At 38.6% G+C, this 22,991-nt stretch overlaps 1 protein-coding gene across 2 annotated transcripts in view; it reads right to left on the bottom strand.

Annotated features, from left to right (window-relative positions):
- MMD (monocyte to macrophage differentiation associated) overlaps nt 1-22,220 on the bottom strand; it is a 36,674-nt gene extending 14,454 nt beyond the window's left edge. Inside the window, exons 1-6 of one of the 2 annotated variants that reach the window (XM_081272314.1) lie at nt 21,912-22,220; nt 15,061-15,142; nt 12,289-12,449; nt 9,129-9,203; nt 7,440-7,541; nt 5,618-5,687 (exon numbers count right to left, since the gene is read on the bottom strand). In XM_081272314.1, coding sequence (XP_081128440.1) covers nt 5,618-5,687; nt 7,440-7,541; nt 9,129-9,203; nt 12,289-12,449; nt 15,061-15,142; nt 21,912-21,937 — 516 coding nt within the window. In that variant the 5' untranslated portion in view covers nt 21,938-22,220. The remainder of the gene's footprint in view (nt 1-5,617; nt 5,688-7,439; nt 7,542-9,128; nt 9,204-12,288; nt 12,450-15,060; nt 15,143-21,911) is intronic. The other variant, XM_081272315.1, reaches the window with a different exon arrangement.
- Between the last annotated feature and the right edge of the window lie 771 nt (nt 22,221-22,991).

Here is a 22,991-nt window from a genome sequence, read left to right as displayed (position 1 = left end):
GCTGCCTCCAGGAGACACATCTGATTGGAAAAGACATACACAGGCTGAAGGTGAAAGGATGGGAAAAAATATACCACGCACACTGTCCTCGTAAGCAAGCAGGGGTGGCCATCCTCATATCGAATAAAATCGACTTCAAGACTAAGTTAATCAAAAGGGATAAAGAAGGACATTATATACTGTTAAAAGGAAACATTCACCAACAAGACATAACAATTATCAATATTTATGCACCAAATAATGGTGCTGCGACATTCATAAAACAAATTCTCCTCAAGTTCAAGAATCAAATAGACCACAACACAATAATTATGGGTGACTTCAACACACCTCTCTCACCATTGGACAGATCCTCCAAACAAAAGTTGAATAAAGAAACTATAGAACTCAATATCACAATCAATAACATAGACTTAACTGACATATATAGAATATATCAACCATCATCAAATGGATATACTTTTTTCTCAGCAGCACATGGATCCTTCTCAAAAATAGACCATATATTATGCCATAGGGCAACCCTCAGTAAATATAAAGGGGTGGAGATAATACCTTGCATTTTATCTGATCATAATGCAATGAAACTGGAAATCAATGATAAAAGAAGGAAGGAAAAATCCTATATCACATGGAAAATGAATAATATGTTACTGAATGATCAATGGGTTACAGAAGACATAAAAGAGGAAATCAAAAACTTCTTAGAGATAAATGAAAATACAGACACAACATATCGGAATCTATGGGACACAATGAAAGCAGTTTTAAGAGGAAAATTCATCGCCTGGTGGTCATTCCTCAAAAAAAGAAAAAACCAACAAATAAATGAGCTCACACTTCATCTCAAAGCCCTAGAAAAGGAAGAGCAAAACAACAGCAAATGTAGCAGAAGGCAAGAAATAATTAAAATCAGAGCAGAAATCAATGAAATTGAAACAAAAGAAACTATTGAAAAAATTAACAAAACTAAAAGTTGGTTCTTTGAAAAAATGAATAAGATCGACAGACCTTTAGCCATGCTAACGAAGAGAAGAAGAGAGAGAACTCAAATTACTAACATACGGGATGAAAAATGCAATATCACAACAGATGCTACAGAAATACAGAAGACAATTAGAAATTAGTTTGAAAACCTATATTCCAATAAAATAGAAGATAGTGAAGACATCGATAAATTTCTTAAGTTATATGATTTGCCCAGACTGAGTCAGGAAGATACACACAATTTGAACAGACCGATATCAATGGATGAAATTGAAGAAGCCATCAAAAGACTACCAACCAAGAAAAGCCCAGGACCGGATGGGTATACAGCAGAGTTTTACAAAACCTTTAAAGAAGAATTAATACCAATACTTTTCAAGTTATTTCAGGAAACAGAAAAAGAGGGAGCTCTTCCAAATTCATTCTATGAGGCCAACATCACCCTGATTCTGAAACCAGACAAAGACACCTCAAAGAAAGAAAACTACAGACCAATATCTCTAATGAACCTAGATGCAAAAATCCTCAATAAAATTCTGGCGAATCGAATACAAAAACACATCAAAAAAATTGTGCACCATGATCAAGTAGGATTCATCCCTGGGATGCAAGGATGGTTCAATATACGGAAATCAATAAATGTTATTTACCATATCAATAGACTTAAAGATAAGAACCATATGATCATCTCGATAGACGCAGAGAAAGCATTCGACAAAGTACAGCATCCCTTTATGTTCAAAACATTAGAAAAACTAGGGATAACAGGAACTTACCTTGACATTGTAAAAGCTATCTATGCTAAGCCTCAGGCTAGCATCATTCTGAATGGACAAAAGTTAAAGGCATTCCCTCTAAAATCTGGAACAAGACAGGGATGCCCTCTATCACCACTTCTATTCAATATAGTTCTCGAAACACTGGCCAGAGCAATTAGACAGACGAAAGAAATTAAAGGCATAAAAATAGGAAAAGAAGAACTTAAATTATCACTATTTGCAGATGACATGATTCTATACCTAGAAGACCCAAAAGGGTCTACAAAGAAACTACTAGAACTAATAAATGAATTCAGCAAAGTGGCAGGATATAAAATCAACACGCATAAATCAAAGGCATTTCTGTATATCAGCGACAAAACTTCTGAAATGGAAATGAGGAAAAACACTCCATTCACAATATCCTCAAAAAAAATAAAATACTTGGGAATCAACCTAACAAAAGAGGTGAAAGATTTATACAATGAAAACTACAGAACCCTAAAGAGAGAAGTAGAAGAAGATCTTAGAAGATGGAAAAATATACCCCGTTCATGGATAGGCAGAACTAACATCATCAAAATGGCGATATTATCAAAAGTTCTCTATAGGTTTAATGCAATGCCAATCAAAATCCCAACGGCATTTCTTGTAGAAATAGATAAAGCAATCATGAAATTCATATGGAAAAATAAAAGACCCAGAATAGCAAAAGCAATTCTAAGCAGGAAGTGTGAATCAGGCGGTATAGCGATACCAGATTTCAAACTATATTACAGAGCAATAGTGACAAAAACAGCATGGTACTGATACCAAAACAGGCGGGTGGACCAATGGTATAGAATAGAGGACACAGAGACTAATCCACAAAGTTACAACTATCTTATATTTGATAAAGGGGCTAAAAGTATGCAATGGAGGGAGGATAGCATCTTCAACAAATGGTGTTGGGAAAACTGGAAATCCATATGTAACAAAATGAAACTGAATCCCTTTCTCTCGCCATGCACAAAAGTTAACTCAAAATGGATCAAGGAGCTTGATATCAAATCAGAGACTCTGCGTCGGATAGAAGAAAAAGTTGGCTCCGATCTACAGATTGTGGGGTTGGGCTCCAAATTCCTTAATAGGACACCCATAACACAAGAGTTAATAACAAGAATCAACAAATGGGACTTACTTAAACTAAAAAGTTTTTTCTCAGCAAGAGAAACAATAAGAGAGGTAAATAGGGAGCCTACATCCTGGGAACAAATTTTTACTCCTCACACTTCAGATAGAGCCCTAATATCCAGAGTATACAAAGAACTCAAAAAATTAGACAATAAGATAACAAATAACCCAATCAACAAATGGGCCAAGGACCTGAACAGACACTTCTCAGAGGAGGATATACAATCAATCAACAAGTACATGAAAAAATGCTCACCATTTCTAGCAGTCAGAGAAATGCAAATCAAAACCACCCTAAGATACCATCTCACTCCAGTAAGATTGGCAGCCACTATGAAGTCAAACAACAAGTGCTGGCGAGGATGTGGAGAAAAGGGTACACTTGTACATTGTTGGTGGGACTGCAAATTGGTGCGGCCAATTTGGAAAGCAATTTGGAGATTCCTGGGAAAGATGGGAATGGAACCACCATTTGACCCTGCTATTGCCCTTCTCGGACTATTCCCTGAAGACCTTAAAAGAGCATGCTACAGGGATACTGCCACATCGATGTTCATAGCAGCACAATTCACAATAGCTAGACTGTGGAACCAACCCAGATGCCCTTCAATAGATGAATGGATTAAAAAAATGTGGCATCTATACACAATGGAGTACTATGCAGCAATAAAAAATGACAAAATCATAGAATTTGCAGGGAAATGGATGGCACTAGAGCAGATTATGCTTAGTGAAGCTAGCCAATCCCTAAAAAACAAATACCAAATGTCTTCTTTGATATAATGAGAGCAACTATGAACAGAGCAGGGAGAAAGAGCAGGAAGAAAAGATTAACATTAAACAGAGACATGAGATGGGAGGGAAAGGGAGAGAAAAGGGAAACTGCATGGAAATGAAGGGAGACCTTCATTGCTATACAAAATTACATATAAGAGGTTTTGAGGGGAATGGGAAAATAAACAAGGAGAGAAATGAATTACAGTAGATGGGGTAGAGAGAAAAGATGGGAGGGGAGGGGAGGGGAGATAGTAGGGGATACGAAAGGTAGCAGAATACAACAATTACTAATAGGGCATTATGTAAAATTGTGGATGTGTAACCGACGTGATTCTGCAATCTGCATTTGGGGTAAAATTGGGGGTTCATAACCCACTTCAATCTAATGTATGAAATATGATATGTCAAGAGCTTTGTAATGTTGTGAACAACCAATAAAAAAAAAAAAAGAACCAAAGTGATTATATCAAATTTTAGTTTTATCACAACTAAGGAGACACTCAAGTATAGACATAACCTAGAGACTGCAAGAAAATCTTTACCAGCTATTCACCTGACTGGATTAATATCTAGATTAATATAAAGTACAAAAAAATTTAACAACAAAAAACAAGTAATCCAATTTAAAAAATGGGCAAGTGACCTGAATTTATTTCTCAAAAAAAGTACAAATGGCCAATAAACATGAAAAAAATGTTCAACATCTTTAGCCATCAGGGAAATGCAAATCAAAACTACACTAAGATTCCACTGAACCTTAGAAAGGATATTATCAAAAAAATAAAAACTACTGGCAATGATGTAGACAAAAAGGAACTCACATACTGTTGGTGGTAGGAATGTTAAGTTAGTATAGTCCATGTGGAAATAGTATGGAAATTCCTCAAAAAACTAAAAACAAAACTATCATATGGTCCAGTTATACCAGTTCTGGGTATAAATGGATCTGAAGGAAATGAAATCAGCATAAAAAAAAGAAAAGACACCTGTATATCCATGTTTATTATAGCACTATTTAGCACAGCTAGGACACAGAATCAACCTAGATGCTGTCAACAGATGAATGGATAACAAATATGGTGTGTGTGTGTGTGTGTGTGTGTGTGTATACGCACAATGGAGTATTATTCAATCATAGAAAAGAATGAAATCCTATCATTTACAGGAAAATGGATGGAACTGGAGAACATATTGAGTGAAATAAGTCAGGGACTATTAGGGGCTAGGAAGGGTGACACACTGGGGGTTGGAGAGCAGTGAAGAGAAATGGGAGACTGAGAAAAGGTGAAAGAGACAGTAGACATAATCGATGGATGATATATACATGCATGGAAATGTCACAGTGAAACCCATTAATTTGTACCATTTATACATATTAATTAAAAAAAGTGAAAGACAAAATAAGCCCAAAGGGATCTAAAGAATATCCAAACTACTGAAGAAAATGGCCTTTTAAGGTCCTTCTAATTCTTGAGATTTTAGAAGTCAGTAGTTTATATTTTCTTCAAAGAAACCTCAAAATTTACCCTCTTCCATAGATTCAGGGTTAAGAAGCTAAATAGTTCAATCAGAAATATAATGACATACTTCTTTGGGACAAGCGTAAGGTAAATGGTGGGATCAAAAACAGAAAAGAAACAAATAAATACTGAAGATATCAAAAGAAGAAAAATACATCTAAATACATAGCTTCTCCAAGCCTCAGAGAGGACTGAGTGCTAGTGTCTAGCACACTTCATTATTTATTTATTTTTCCTTTTAATCTGTAGTTAAGAGACATGCAGTAGTTAAAACACACACACACACACACACACACACACACACAAAGAAAACCACTATGTATCATGTATCATATTTATAATCATATTACAAGCCCCAGAAATTTAAAAGGAAATAACTAAAATTATGAAGTCTTTTCTTACCATTGACGTCACCACCAAGGCAGGAGAAAATCCCATTGTGAGATAGAAGAAGAGCTCAACCACTTTATACCTGCAAAAAAAAGAGAAATGCTTTTGAATTTAAGCATTTCTTTGTTACATAGAGCATTAACATAAAAGATTTTCCTTTTTTATTTTAAAAGAGAAGTGTAAACTTTTAACCACTTAAGTGATATATATCCCTCAGAAGAAGACCACTAGGCCTCTACCTAACATACCATCAGGGAGTAACAATGACCTAGCATTTCCTCTAGGATTGAATAGGCAGCAAACATTACATGCTACTTAGAACACGTGTCAAAAGTTACCAAATTGAATTCAATCCACCTTATATCTTTCCCTTTCCAACCCTAGAGTGTCTGTCTTCATTACCATCCACACTCAAGAGAACATCAAACTATGAAGGCAGATGGGGATGCAGTTTGGAACCTAGTTTATCAAGGGCAAAGAAACAACAGCCCTAAGGAAAGAGATGCATTTTGTCTGTGTCTTCATTTTATATTTGTACAAACTCCAATTCTCTAGCCTAATAATTATCAGATTAGGCTACAGAATACCTGAAAATTCCAAGGAACTCAATGTACTAAAATTCAACTTACATGTCTATCTAATCATAAAAGACTGGAGTCTCTTCAAAGGCAGGGACTGAGTTTATTTATGTTTTGATCTACAGGGCCTAGAACAGTGCTGGATGCAATTTAAGTTCTCAATAATGTCTGCCAAACTAAATGGTCAAGGGCGATTCACTTCGTTCTTAGTGTTTAATACTCAAAACCTGTTGTGAAGTAACCATATCAGGAGAAGAAGGAGCTTGGCAGTTTGGTGTACATCAGAAGGCCTTCCTTCCTTTACTTCCTATTTTATCTGATTATATGATTTAAGAGTTTGAGCCCAAGAAGCAAAGTGTACCCTTGGATTTATATATATCACATATACCCACTTGGTACTGCAAATTATGGTCAAAAGAGATTTTGAGTGAATTTCAAAATCAGAGAGACATTAGTGAGAAGTACCACTTTCTCCTGAAAGGAGAAAATAAGACAATACTCTCTGACAAACACAAATTATATTCTGAAAGCCCTTCTGCCAACCATGGAGATAAAGAATTTAATAAACTGTAAATTAAATGACAATGATATCATGGTTATGAGATTCTCAAATTCAAGCATCTTAAATAATAAAAAGAGCTATGGATCAGAAACTGGAACACCTGGGTCCTAATTTCCAGTGAGTCCCTTATGACAAATTTCAATAAGCCTTTCTTTTTATATTGTTCAATACTTGTGACTATGAGCTCTAAATAAGGAACTGTCAAGTGTGCCCCAAGGCCATAATAGTAAGAGTTTAGATATCCTTCCAAATGGCCCTTTTTTTATGGAAGCCTATTTGGAACACCCAGTAGGTTCCTATGTTGGTAGATTATGCTGGGCACTTAATATCTGTTACCTTCAATCTTCATAGAAATCTTACAAAAGGCTATTTTTCTTACCTCAAGACTGTAAATTACAGAGGACAAGGCTAGTTGGCCTTAGAATGAGAAATGAGGTCCCACTGATTCCAAAATGCTTGGCCATATTGTCCCTCATCCACATCATATCATACACATGTCATTCATATCTTTCCATGGCAATCTGTTCACCAATAATGAATACCAAGTGGTTCTAAAGATTTATTAAAAACAATATAGTCTATTTATGTATTTCTACTATTTTGAAGTACAAATATAAAGGAAATTGTATTGAAATGCAGGTAAAATTTAGGCAGTTAATTTTAAAATTATCAAACGTAAATTATTTTCTCTTACTTTTCATGGTAGAGAAATACATAAATGGTTCCTCCAGCTGCCATGAGCCAGATAAACCAACGCATATGAGATGCCAGGGGTCCAAGTTCACGGAGATTTAACCTACAAACGTAAACATGACAACAAAGAACAGAAGGGATAAATGAAGGAAATTCACAGAACTTTTGTTTTCCTCTAATCACTGAAAACTGAGAAAATAGTTAGGATAAGAGCAGGAAGAGAAGGTATCAGAACAATAAGGACGCAGGTGGGCAATTTGGGTAAAATTAATAACTTAAAAAAGATAAAATTCTCGGTCAACCTGTAAGACTTAAAATTAAGTTCTAGCATGATTTAAAAAGAGAACCAACTAAGAACAGACAAGCAGAAGTGAGTCCCAGCACACCTGTCATGCCTGAATTTGCCTAGGAGTGCAGACTGGGGTAAAGGATACTTGTCTTTTTATTTCTGAGCATGTTTTGGGGAGTGAATTGCTTACAAAGCTCCATGAGAAACCTGAACAAATTTCTGAGCCAGAATCACATACCCATAGCAGATACCTAATACACAGACAACATGTCTCCATTACCTAGCTCTCTGCCAAGATGAAACATGAGAAGAATTATCCCAACATGTGTGATGGAAGATATTCTGTTAGAATTTAACTGCGGACCATTGTGAGGTCTGAATTTTAAAATGTTTCGGATTCATCTGTAATAGTGTCATATTAAGAATATGAAAAAAATGCTCTAATTGTCTATGACTATAAAATTAATATTTTCAAATGGAAAAGGTGCCCTTGCATAGCTAAACTAAATGTGAATAAACTGCCTACTTTGATACCTGATTCCTCAGCTCATAGTTAAATTTTTTTTACTTATTTACTTATTTTAAATTGAAATGTACTTCACAAAAGCATTCAAGCATTCTTGCTCCAATATGAATCAGACCTATAATTTAGTAAGATGTATTGGAGAGAGCTAGCACTTATTTTTATACTAACAGATAATTATGCTTCTTTGGAACAAGTGAGGCTACATTAGCCAGAATCTAGAAGTCTACTTTTCTAATGACTATAGCAATTGATGGCATAATAAGAACTTCTGAGTGTTTAAAATTGAACCATGTCTTGATAAGGGAAAACTAATGTTTCTTTAATTATGTGCTTCAAAGCAACATAAGATTGCATTTGATCTGTACCAACAGGAAAGTAAGATCAAGGAAATGGAAGAGAATACGAGGTATTTTAAATAGTTAACTAATTTGGCTAGTTCACTTACTCAGATAGCAAAGAAATGAGAATGTGCTGCATAAATCTCAAAAGGAAGCTTGCTTTTCTCATATATATTTACAGCACTGTTTACTTGAACAATTCAAGTTCTGAAAAGCAGCAGAGGTATATGGAAAGAATATAGAAAGCAAAGTTTATGTTTAAAAATGAACATGCTACCTACAATTAAGTTCATAGCATTCACGTCCTCTTAGACAATTCAATTCTCAGATATTCATTCTAAACAGCAATATTTCTCACTTCAAAACTACAATCTGACCCAAGTAATCAAATAAGAAAAAATGCATATATTTATGTCCTTCAGGGGGAAATGGGATATATGCATGAGAGCTGGGGGCAGGGAGAGGAGGAATAGAAGAAAAGAGAAATGAGGAATTCTAATCATAAAAATATTGCCTTCAAGAATAGTTTTATCTTACCATGGAGCATAAGATGCTGCAATGAAGAAATAAATTACCATTCTATCACACATGTGAAAACAATGCTCCACTGTCCTGGTAAGGAAGAAAACACAAGTTAGCCGCATTAAAAAAAAAAAAAAATGTTTAGACTGAAAGTATGGGTTATCACTGCACTATGTTGCGATTTCCATTCCTGTTCTAGTCTCTCATGACATTTATAACTTGCTCTTGTTTTTTTTTTTTTTAATATTATGAAGCCACAAATAAAAAGCTTTATATTGACTTTCAGGTTGTTCACACAATACATATTCTTACCATGTATAAGACAGAAATAGAGCCCCATGATAATTAGGAAGTCTAAAGTGATTAAAAGAAATGAAATCTGTCTTTTCTGATATTGTCCATTTCTTTCAGAGCTGATCTAACAGAGAAATGAAATTCCTTGACAGCAGATCACCTTCTAGTTCTTCCCACAGCGCAGGGCATGAGGTCCTGATGTTCAGCAAACACTCCCTGAACTCAGGCTACACTCTTCATATCTGTTTAGAATGTCTTTTAAAAAGCTTTCATTTTTAAATACCCCAGAGTAGACAAGAGGATGTAATAAAGGCAATGCAGTAATTTAGGAAAAGCCATAACAAAAACACAAAACATTGCATTTGCTACAAGAGGGTGGCCACTCAGATTTCTAAGCAAGTTCCTCTTTCCAAAATCGAAGTCAGGAAATGTATGCACCAAGATCTGCCTCATGGATGTCTACTCAAAATGGCTTAAGCAGAATCTGTCCTTTACTGAAGTGATTTAAAAGTATAAATGCATAGCATCACCTTGTATCTCTCTTCAGTGTGCAGGAGGTTCTAAGACAATCTGAAGGAGCACTAGCATTAGGCTTGACCTCCCCCCACACAGTATTGACCCAACAGACTGATCAGGACCTGTGTTAGTGAAGTGAGAATACATTTGTGAGGAGGAATGGTTTTTAGTTTAGTGGCCGGAAGCTACAACTCACCCCCAATGTAACTCAGATCACAGATCTAAAGAAGCAAGCACTAGATCAATGCTTCTCAAATTTGACTACTATGTATTACAATCACCTGGGGAGCTTTAAATTGTAGCCATGGACTCCAGCCCACACAATTCTACTTTAAGGCTAGAAATGTGATAGAGGGTCCAAGGAAAGGGAGTATCTGTTTTGAAACTTTTTTTTTTTTTTTTCCATTTTCCCTAAACTTCTGGAATGACTGCAACTCCTAGCAAGGTTCGGGGCCTTTTTTATTCTGCTTTCTAGATTGTCAAGACATTGTTAGAATAGGGAGCCACACCTGGAACTTAATCAAGATCTGCCACCCACTTCTCTCTCACTATTCTCACAAGTAAAAATGAAAGTAATTTCTTTCTTACATAGAATGTGAAGCATTAAATGTGATAATGTAGGCCATGTAAAATATTTAGCACATAGTAGCACCTAGCACATATTAATATTTCCCTTCTCTTTTCCACTGAAATTAAGGCATTATTTGGATATTTAAAATATTTAATGTAGAGCAAAAAATCTAAATGTGGCTTTTGATTCTACCAGTGCTACCTCGAGGTTCAAGAGAGTCTGATTTCGTTACACTTTCCTTGTCCCTGGCAAGGAGGCCCTGAATACTGAAGTAGGCATCTACAACTCTTTATTGATTCAGAAATCTAGACATCAAAGCCAAGTCTGCTGAGGCAACCACAAGCATTGGAATATGCCAAGATGATAATGAAGTGCTCTGCTTCCAGACTGGCCTCCTCGACAGTGTGCCCTGAGGAGCCAGGGTGGGTACTTTTGTGGTTGTCTTATGAGCATGTTCCAAAGAACCCTTGAAATTCATTGCTGTGGTTTTATTTTAATCCCAGGGAACTGTCACCTTATAGGAAAGGGTAGCAGACAGCAAACTGTATGCAGTATTGTGAAGGATACGGAGAAAGAAAAAAAAAGTGCTTAGGGGTAAAAGGTCTTGGGATGATCCAATTCTGCTGGTTTCACTGAGCTAGACAAGTCAGGTTACTTCTTTAAGTCTCAGTTTGCCCAACTAAAATTAAGGAGTTTGGATTAGATGATCTCTAAATATCCTTCCAGCCCTGTTACTCTCGATTCTACATGTGACAAAATCAGTAGTCATCTCCAAAATCCTGCTTGTAAATGAAACATCTTTTCAATACTAGATTTTTTGAATATTTTGAGATTATTTTTTTGAAATTCTATAAAACCAAAAAGTACTTTCAAGTATTACTTTAAATCTCTCTTAGACTGCTCTGACTCCTCCTTTTTCAAGAAAAAAAAAAAAATTACCCTCTTGGTTTTAATCTACTAAAAAGCTATTTCACAAGCAACCCACCCCCATCTGAATGTGCTGCTCCTTCTAAAGTTGCTCAAATGATTCCTTTACTGAGAAGGAATGTTTCTGTCTTCTTCTTGTTGGTAGGCCAATGGCCACAGCAATGTTTGCAAAGTGCCTGACAGCTAACAATAGCAAAATACTTAAATGCTATACATGGAACTTCTTTCTAAAAGCTCAACTTCACGAAATGGTAAACCCAAACTGTCATATATCTCCTTACATCACATAGTCCTATGGTCTTTTGTAATTTTCCAATCATTTTCATATACATTATCTTATTCATCTATCACAATAACTTGTGAGTCAGGTATTATAACTCTCATTTTAGCAGTGAAGAAACTGAAGCTCCTTGAGGTTGAGTGACTTACCCAAAATTAAGGGGCAGGACTAGGACTCAAAACCCACTTGCTGACTCCAAAGTCAATGTGCTTTGTCACTAACCCATGGCTATTGCTTCTTACAGTAAGTTTCCTTGGTGTGCTAGATAGAATTACAAAATTGCTCTAAGGATTATAAGTTGTTAAGTCTTGGGGAACCAGTGAGTTATTATTTGTGGTTATTAGCAAAGGCTTGCTTTCTTAGACGCTAAGAGGGAGAGGAATCCTCATGCTCTGTCCAACCCAAAGAAAGTGTTCTGATTACAAAACAGCACTTTTTTAGACCCTCCAACATCTACTGCTGCCCTCCTGCAACAAGAAGATGTCCACTCTTTGCCCCATGTGACTAAAAACATGCCAGTTTGGGAGGATGACAATACACTGAGTCAACTAGTTTGGCCTATTTAAATAGCATTTTATCCACTGTACCTTAAGTGACTCTTTTTCCATGATACAATGTGAAATACTGTGGAAACGATGAAGAGGGCACAAAGGCCCATCCCATAAATCCATGCTGTTATCTTTTCCCAGCAGTCATCAGACAGCCGATGGAGGAGGGCACTGCCCACAATGGCCGGAACAATGAGGAACTGGAGGAAAGGTAATGAGAAGTAAACATCCTAGCCATCATGAAAATAAGACTTTTGCTAAAAATAGAGGCTTAGCAAAATAATTTTCTAAGAAACATTTTCCTTTCTTGAATAATCATGAGAGCACAATGAAGTGGTTAGCTGTTGCACTGGAAGCACACTGTTCCCAGGGACTGTGCCAACCAAGGTGTATACCAATAGGCAGGCAAAGATGCAACATTACTCAGCTGTTGCAAAATAGATGTTCTTTATCCTGATTTCATTAAAGAAGGGCACATTTCATTCTACTCTCTAATCTGATTTGGAATAGGTATTTAAAATATTCAAATGCACTAGGTGCATTGGTGCATGCCTTTAATCCCAGCAACTCAGGAGGCTGAGGCCCCAGTTCAAGGCCAGCCTGGACAATTTAAAAAAGTAAAAATAAAAAGGGCTGAGGATGCAGCTCACTGGCAGAACACCCCTAGGTTCAATCAGTACTTCAAAAAATAAATAAAATAAAATAAATACAGTGTTCAAATGCCACTCATATGCCTAGATTTCTCACGGAGGTCCAGATTTTAAAATATTCTGTTCTATTGCCCCCATGGGCTACTGAAATTCCAATGTTTCAGTAAAGGGTCAATGAATGAATCAAGTCAATGACTAATATTATGCATACAACACCACACACACACAAAATCAATTATTCAAGTCATGTCCTGATTTTTAGTTTGAATCTGTTCATTCTATCCATTTGGGAGTTACTGCAGAATGACAGTAATTTTGCAGCATTTCATTTTTAATACTTTTGTTTTTAAGTACACAAGAAAAATCCGCTTTTAAGGCTCAACTACTCAAAAAATTTTAAGAAGCCAGAATCTTAGAATTTTGATCTCTGTGAGGAAGAAAAGGGGAAGAAAGGAGAAATACCAAGAAATGATATTGACCAAATAATATTGTTACATCATGTGCATGTATGAATATGTAACAACAAATCCCACCATGTGTATAATTATAATGCATGAATAAAAAATATGGAAAAACAGAGAGGAAAAAAAAAAAAGAATTTTACTCTATGCTAATCTAGTTATATGAGTGTAGCTGTGACTAGTAAGCATTTTATAATACAGAAACTCCCAGTAAAAATTTCCAGAAATTCCCACTTTATTAATTATTAAAATAAGCACACCTAATAAAGAACAAATATTTTGGCACTCTTTTTGTCTTTTTTTGGTCTTATTTTTTTTGGTCCCCAACATCTACTGTTGCCGTCCTACAACAGAATATGAAATCTTGAGAGTTGTGACTGGTACAAATTTTCAGATGCCAAAGATTTTATTGGCCCAGAGCAAAATTAGAATAAGGGCAACGACATAAAGATGCTCATAAACAAAGTTACTTGATTTAATGAAACATCCTTTGAGACATGAGGATTTTACTTTTTATGTTAAAGTGTCCTCTCTTTAATAAAATGATGACAAGAGAAGGTTGTTCTTTAATCTGTTTTAGACACTCCACTGGTTTCTGAAATCCAATTATCTGTATATTAAGATTACATTTTCTGTTCTAAAGACAATATGAGGTTTTTGTCAGTTTTTCTTTAATTTCAGCTTACATAAGTGTTCCTTCACTTGTGACATATTCAGAAGTATAAGGATTTTTAGGTCTGTTCTAAATAAGTATTATTCCTAAAGGTGAGCTGTATATCTCAATACCCAGACCATTACACTGTACCAGCACTGTCTCTGACAATTAAAGTAGCTGCTTGTAAACACTTGTCATTAGAGGAATCATTTGGCCATTTTCTATATTGCATTTCTAGACTATCTCCCAGCCACTGTTTTCCCCTCAAAAGCCTCACAAAATTCAACTGGCAAAGGGAATAATAAATCAAAGATAAAATGAAATTTATAATGACATAAGGAAATGACAACTATGTGACATTAACAGGAAAACTATGGAAATATATACATACCCACAAATACTACATGCACACACAAAAGAAATGCATCAAAGTGTTAACAGTTTGTTTCTGAGTCATTTTGTTTTTAAAATATTTTTCAGTATTTTTAGAGTTTCTTATACTATGTATATTTTGCTCTTTTAAAGGAAAAAATTAAAAGCTTGGTGATCAAATCCAGCTTTGTCTTCAGCAATACAGAATAATATCGCTCTGAGAAATAGTGGTCACTGTGGAGATGGATGTAGGTGCCTCATTTCACTGAGTAAAAAAAAGCATCTTTTTTTTGAACAAATTGTGAACTCTCCTTGCCAAATGGGCATGGCTGGATTGTCTTGAAAAGGCAATTCCAAGGGTGACAGTCTTCATAACCAAGGTGTGTTTTTGGCTGTCCTATAACTAGGAGATTCACTTATTACTATTCTTTTAAAGATGATTTTACTGGGAAAAGGAAGTTGAGGATAGAGCAGACAGCAGGTTAGAATACACAAAGCATTCTCCATGTCCACACAGTTTCTGGTGAACAAGACGCACTGCTGATTTCTGGGTAGCTAAGGTCACAGAGGTGAGTAAACCCCACTAATCATGCCGAGGTTATTAGAGCTAATTACCCTTCTTCCCACCAGAACCCTATGGGCAGAACAGCAATAACAGAAAACATGTACTCACTGCATGTGTGTAACAGTTAGCAGCATGTTCATAGCAAGTTGGTTTGTAGCGGCCATTGGCTGGAGCTGGATGGTTCATGAAACTGTAGAAACAAAAAGCCATCATGTGAATAAAGCTTAAAGCAATGGGAAGAACAATAAGGTAGGCCTGCAATGACTGTTTATTCTAAATGAAGAGGTCACTGGTGAAAATACATAGTTACAGGAAGAAAATCAGAAGCCATTAAAAAAATGTAAACTGGGGTAATACCAATGATCCTAAAGCAAATACCCAGGTCTACTAAATGAAGTTTTCTTTTAGTTTACTCAAAAGATAAACCTTCTACCAACCAAAACAAACAGAAACCATATTCAACACTTGAACTGGTATCCCTAATGAGCCAAAAAAGTCATAACCAAATGGTTAATATTAAATATTAATAGGAAAAAAAACAAGGGAATTTTCTGGACTTCAGTTGTTGTCATTAAATGAAAAGATATATGTTGTATTTGAAAGGTTTCTGTTTTCTCTCCCAGAATGTATACAGCTTTATATATGCAGATCTTTATAAAGCCTACATCCCACAATTAAAGGCTTGCCCAACTAGTTTCCCCATATTGTGTTACCTGTTCTGGCAGCAGACGGTTTAAATGATACCTGGCTTCCTCTAGGCCACCTAAACAAGCAGGTATATTTTTCACCTTCATTCTTCCTGAATTAAAGGAGTTTGCTTCAAAAACCAAACACATGACTAGTACCTGATATCCTGGCTATAAAATTTATATATCTCACAAATTAGCATATGGATGTAAATATTAAAACCTGTTACCAATACAGATACATGCTGGAATTCCATACTTCCTGTGTACCCAGACACTATCATAACCAGCAACAGAATGAAAACCTAAATACACAAGACCAAGAGATGACAGTGCTCATCTATTTCAGTGTGCAGATGAGGATGCCCCTAAATCTGCATTCACCCAGGTTTCATGGTGGATCCAGGATTACTCTGACCGCTCCCGAGGAAAAAAAAAAAAATTGTCTGAACAAAGAAGTAGATGCAAAGCAGAAATAAAGAGGGGTCAAAGAGCCCTGGGCAGCACTTAGGTCTCAGAGGTCAACAGGTTTCATACAATAAAATTGTCTTTTTGTATGAGCTAGTTTGGAGGAGGGGAAAAATTTTTGCCACTAACAAGTTTTGACTAGTCACACATTATTTGTTGACATGATGAAAACCCAGACCAGGCTGACCAAATGGCAGAGCCATATTATCAAAAACTGGCTAAAACATGGTAGCAAGCCATTCTAAACAGGGCCCAGTTGGTGATCAAAAGACTGGCCAATATTTTCTCCCTGATTAAGAAGGGCCTTAAATCCTTAAATCAAATAAATAAAAACCAAATGGCAGTTCTGTCAACCCCATACACACAGTTCAGGTGGAATATCTACTATGGGATGAATTTGGGACAGTGAAGATCTTGAACCATCAATGGGTTAGATATTTAATTAGTAAAATATCTACTTATTGATGTTGTCCACCTGGTGACTTGAAAACTATTTTTAAAAAATCTACAGCAAGCACTTCTGAATTTATCCAAACTATTCTCACACATAGAGAAATTATTTCAAGCAATCATCTTTTCTCCCATGATAATTCTTTAAATAATTTTGCTAATTTCCTAAGGGATGATGGTGTTGCTATACAGCTCTTATTAGTAAAAAGAAAAATAATTACGCTCTTGGGAAGAATGCTTTCAGTGTCTGAAGCATTGAAAGACCTACCACATCATTACCCTGAGACATAACAACAGAGCTACAAGTAGCACAGCCTAGTGGGAATTTCAATGGGTAAAAAGTGAGGCTCCAAAATGGCTGAAGTTAGATTAAATTGAAAATGCTCCATGTAGGGTGCAGTAAGTAGGATCTGTCTACCCACCAAGAGGCTGCAGCCTAAGATAGCAATTTATATCTCTGGCAGCCCAATCTAAAAATAGACAGGCCATTACACAGCATCAGGGATAGATTTTCACATTTTTCTCCTATAAGCAAAGAAGCTGGTAGCCATGTTTTTGGCAGCATGGTCCCTGCTCACCTGGAAAAATTCGGGTTAAAAATAAGTAGGAAGTTGTAGAGAAAAAAAGCCCCTGTCTAGTGACTTAAGGGAGTCTATTTTGATGGACAGGGACAAGATTAGGGCAATAAGGAAAAGTAAGAAGCAAGTATCTTGAGAGCATTTCACTGTCTGGGGCTCAGAGGGATAGACAGCACAATTGTTCTGCTAGAAAATTTTAATAGAATTTTTCCATTTCTCTCTGGTCTACCAGCATGCCATCAAGCCTCCTCCTCAGTGTTCTGAAGAAATTACTTCTAAGACCTAACTGGAAAAGCAGATGTAAAATGCAAATAAACTCCCACACATGTGCCTAATCTCTTCCTCCAAAAAAGAACAGAGAAAGGTTCAAGTGTTATGGAGAATAGGTACCCATTTACAGAAGACATCTCTGTTAAAGTAGAGTAACTTAATGGTTACCCAGTGCTTAGAAAAGGGTAACCAGCATGCTGGGAAGGGTCTGAGGGAAGGTGATTTAGTCAGAGGGATGGGAACCACACTTAATACATTATTAGTTAAGTAGGGTTTTTTAATTCATTGCCTCACTTTGTCTTTCAACATTCTCTCTTGCCTCTCCCTTGCCCAGTGTCCTTATGTGGCCATCCCATGTGACAGAATGCAAAACTACAGAGGGAAAGAACAATTAGGGATCCGGAACAAGCCTTAGCAATTCACCAGCAGATCTCAGAGGCCTATGATCAAATCCTACAAGCTGTCTTTGATTCCTCTGTGTTCCTTTCTCCAAGTGCAACATCATTACCTTCAAAATACATTCCAGGTCAGTACTTCTCTCTACAACTCCACAATTCCTACCTTCAATCAAGACACCAACATCTGAAGTCTGTGAAAATATAGCCTCATAACTGGCCTTGCTGCCTGTCCTCACCCAGACTCTTCTTTAATACAGCAACCACAGAGTCTAACTCGCAGATCACATCACAACCCTATCCCAACTTAAAACCTATCTTTTGGTAACACTATAACATGTCCCTGATCCACAAGCCCTGGGCAGTGTAGTTTTCACTTCTCCAATCTCAAGGTACTCCCTTCCTGCAGCTACACCCTGCAGCTACAACACCTTTCAGTTCTTTCAACAGGTCAAGGTCTTGTCTGCCTCAGGGCACTGGATGTTTATTTCTGCAGGAAAACTCTTCCCCAGCAGGCTCAGTTCTCTTCTCATCCTTCAAGCTTAGCTCAGATGTCACCTGCTCAGAGATTTTTCCAGACCTTCCTACCTAAAGTGTCACTTCAGCCCTTCCCAACAACCACAGACTTTATCATAATTCGTAAGATTTTTTAAAACTTGTTTTTCGTTTCATCTTTCCCCACTGTGGCATCAATCCCATGAAGGCTGTCTTGTTCACCATGTCACTTCCAATCCCAAGGACAATGCCCAGCTTATTAATGAAGTTTAATTAAAAAAAAAATGCTCAATGAATAAATGAATAGAAAGACATTTCAACTACTGCTCAACTATTTTAACACAATTTAGTTTTCCTGGGAGTTCAGAAGGTTCTGTAAGAGAAATAGGCAGTTCTACAGTCAATGCAACTTGGAATCTCAAAAAATGAAAACAAAGATCGAGACAACAGATCCTCCAAGGGCCCCTTCAACATCACTTAGGCCAATCCTGGGCACAGCACCTTACTATTTATTAGCTCCCCTTTGGAACTGAGCATAATTGTTCAGGAAGTGTATAATGCCAATGTGACTTCATTATTAAATGAAGGGAGAAGGCATACCTAAGGAGACCACCCCAATCCTATGATTCAATGCTCTAAAAACATGCAAAACAGGCACCCATGGAAGACTTCTAACACTGCAAGATAAGATACTTTCCCATATGTTCAATCTTGAAGCTAACCATTATTCACAAGGCTGGGATGAGGAAGAGAACATCCATATCTCAGAGTGGACACAGAAAAAGAAAGGATGAGCTATCCACAAGGGTGGTAGGGAGAGAGACACAAAACTGAACTCCTGGGTCTGCCCCTTCTTAACTGTGCCTATAGGCAAGCTCTCTGTTGTTCTTTAAACCTATTTGTTCTTTTATTAAGTGGGTATAAAATTCTGTCTTCAAGGGTTATGGTTGATGAAATGGGTAAACTATAAGTACCCAGACAGTGCCTTGGCACCAACAGGCACTCAATTAATGTTAGCAGTTATTATCATTAGTCAGATGTTGTGAATGGTGAGGAATGACTATATATGTATGATTTGGCATACTGGGATTCTCAACTGGGAAACCAATAAAATAAGCAAGAAAATATTGTGTCCCACTGTAATCTTTCACATCCTCAGTTTTTTGAGAAACCACAATTGCATAAATCCCTCCAGTTAGGATAGCAGTCTGTTTCCTTACAGCCCTCCTTCATAGGAATGGCAGAACTCTGGATGCTGACCCAAAGCCACAATAACCACCAAGTTTCATTTTGAACAAAGCAGCAAGGTGTTCTTGTAATTTAGGCATAGCTACAAACTGTGGCCTAATGAAATGTCTTTACTGCAATCCAGTGCTTTTCAATTGGGTCTAAATGATCTATCAGGAAAAAGAACGAACTATTTGAAAGACAGCATGTCCCTCCCTACAATTCTTGTGTAATTTACGTACCTGCAACTATAGTGAATCCTCAGAAAGATGTGTAACGAACACAGCTTCCAGAAAATGTAGACTAGTATTCTCAACATTTTAATGTGTAAATCACAAAAATCAGGACTTTCTAGTTATATTACCTTTTATTTGCAAGTTTTATTTTCAAGTTCAAATTGATGCTTACAAATAGCTTTCCAATCTAGCCTATCATAAACAAGAAATTACAGAATCACTCAATCCTTCAATCAAAATCAATGTAGATCTAGATGTCATAAAGAAACTGTTAATATCCACAGTGCACAATAATATGCATCTGCTGAGAAAATTACTATCTATACTACACCAAAAGAAAATGCCTGTATTTTCAATTTTTAAATGGATAGAAGAATCTAAAAATCACATTACAGTGATGCTAATAAAAACTAGACAGATTACTGTCCAGCAAAAAGAAGGTAGTGCAATCAGCTGAGAAGGCAGGATTCTAAGTGAAATTGGTTGGGCTTTTTTTCCCCTTTCATTTCTTTTAGGACTGTTTGAATGTTTTTGCAACAAAAAATAAAACAGGCTTTTTTGTTCTTTCTTTAAAATAGAAGAATTCAAAGGGGCAACAGAGAAATACAAACTTAATCAAATAGGGAAGGGGTAGTTTCACAGAATAGAGCCACTGTTCTCTGAAAACAGGAAGAACACAGATGTGCAGACAAGTAAAACCAAATCAAACAAACCACATGCATAGAGCTTCACAAAGCATGCCTGAACCACTGTTACATTCTCCCTTATCCCCTATAGTCCCCAATTCTGATATAAGGTTTTAAAGCCAGAACACTTTCGTTCCCTTTTGCCCTTAGAAACATTGATATGAAGTTCCCATTTGGGAAATGGTGCCAGGCTTTGTACACCCTGAGGGATGAGCAATATTCAGAAGCCAAATCTTCAAGTTGGTCCCCTTCCTGATGGCACAGACTACCACAACTCATGGGGGGCGGGGGTTGTTGGCTCCTTTACCTTTTGGGACCAGGAAAAGAACAAGATAAGTATAATTTGTAAGTCGGCAGTGAAGGAAGATACTGGAAGCAAGAAAAAGGTGCACTTGAAAATTGTAAAATTAAGGCAGTGCCTAAAAACTCAACAATAACCTCTCTGGAAGATTTCAGGTATGTCTTATTTTAAGTTCCCCATCACAGCCTGCTAAGCTAGCTGGCTGGTGGTGAAGGTTTGGGAATAGGGATGGCTGCCTTGTTCAGACAAAGGGATGGAGAGTTACTACAAACACAGGAGGGGTGAACTTTCACCCACTTAAACGAAACAGAAAAGCCCAGAGCTTCCTCTGGGAACTATGGGCCAGCGGCCTCCATCCACTGCTGTAGGGCAGAGACCAGCAGAAGTGAAGGCCGCGGTGCGCACCCCCCACCCCTCGCGGTCTGGCGTCCCCACCAGCTCTTCAGTGAAGAAGCAGCCGACCTGCCTTCCGGTGGCGCCTCCTGGGTTCCTCCTCCTCTTGGTTTCCCAACCCAAGCGTCTCAACAGCAGGTCTCTGCACTCGAAAGCTCTGCACTTGCTCCTTCGCTGAGCCCAAAATAGCATGGCTCTGGCACTCTTAAGCCTGACAACCCAGCGAGGCCCCGACATGGTCAGAGAAGGCTGGGCCAGATGAGCATGCCTCAGTTTCCCTGTTGCTGAGGCCATTCACAGACAAAGCATCCAAACCACCCAGGCCACTCTCCCCGGCTTTACAACACGTCAGGACTCAGTAGCAACCCTCATTCCGTGCGCCCCGGGAGACCCCACCCCGGGGGGTAAAAGGATGGAGGCCAAAGCCTGGGCGGGAGGACTCGCGGGGGCGGCACTGAGGCTGGGGCTCGGGTCCTCAGGGCTAGCAAGAGCTCTGCTTGGATGGGGATCCGGCGGGCAAAACCAGAGAATTCCTGGGAACCAGGGCAAGAGCGGGCTCCGGATGTGCAGATCGCGAGGGGCCACCCAGGTCAGGCGCGAGCTCCGCGGAGGAAGGGGATCGCCCAGGGACAGAGGGCAGGGAATCCCTTGGGAGCCGAACCAAGCCAGGGCGCGGGATCCACCGGGATGCACCCAGGTGAGGAGCCAGGACCCACGCGCGAAGGGGCGGAATGTGGGGACCCGTTCCCAGCACGGGCGCGCCAGCCTTCTCACCGCTGGAATCGATTCTTGAACCGCATTGATCCTCCGCTCCTCCTCGGGGGCCGGGAGCTCCGTCTCGTCAGCACCGGCGGCGGGGCGCACGGCCCTCATGGGCTTGGGCTGCTCCAGAGGCCGCCTGCGTGCCCGGTGGAGCCGCTGGGCCGGAGTGGGCCACGATGGGGGTCGGGACAGGGCCGGGGCCAGATCGGGCGGCTGGGGGCGGGAGGGAGGCCGCTTAAACGGCCCCGGCGCCTCCCGCCTCCCGCCTCCCCAGGTCCTCCGCCCCCGGGTGCCCGCGCCCCGCCCCACCGCCCAGCTCCACCCCCGCTCGCTCCGCCCTTCTGCGTGCGCCCGCGGCCGCCAGCGCGTCACCGCACCGAGCGGCCAATCAGCGCCCGGAGCGGCGCGGCGGCTACGCTGCCATTCATTTCTGAGGAGCTCGGGCGGCGGGGCGGGGCCTTACTGAGGCGGAGGCGGGGCGAAGAGAAAGGGGAGGGGCGATGGAAGGGCGGCGCTCTTCCATACAGCGTTGAGATGCAGCATGAATGGAGGTGGAGGAGGGGGAGAGGAATTATAAAAGGATTTGGACTAAGACTCTGAAAAGCAATTATGAAAAACATAGCAAACAAGGACCTCTGATCACATTCTATTCTTATCTCGGTATCATTCATCCATCCTTCGTCATTCATTTCTCCATCTTTCTATTCCTTTATTTCTTCATTATTTTGAGTGTCAACTAGCTATTGTGAGAGATCCAAGGCAGATTTTTTAAACCTTTGCTTGTCTGTCATATGAAAGGATTAAAACCTTTAGGAATAATCTAACACTGAGATTCAATGAGAACCATAAAAGGAGGGATCTTCTACAGGGATTCTTTTATGCTATCCTCCCATTTATCTTTTGATATTTTATCCAAGCAGTTTCTAAACCATCTAAAATATAATGCTGAATCAGGGTCTTGTAGCTAAAGCTTTTGAACTCAGAAAGTGGGCTTTCTGGAAGAGAGGTTCAAATGGATAAAGGAAATAGAAAAATGAATGAGTGATTTACTGAGTCTTCCTGGGACCACTTCTGGAATTCAGATGTGCTCCC

Source organism: Spermophilus citellus, assembly GCF_964194105.1.
Source record: "Spermophilus citellus genome assembly, chromosome: 17".
NCBI lineage: Eukaryota > Metazoa > Chordata > Mammalia > Rodentia > Sciuridae > Spermophilus > Spermophilus citellus.
The sequence above is the reverse complement of the archived record's forward strand: the minus strand, read 5'-3'. Positions and strand labels throughout refer to the sequence as shown.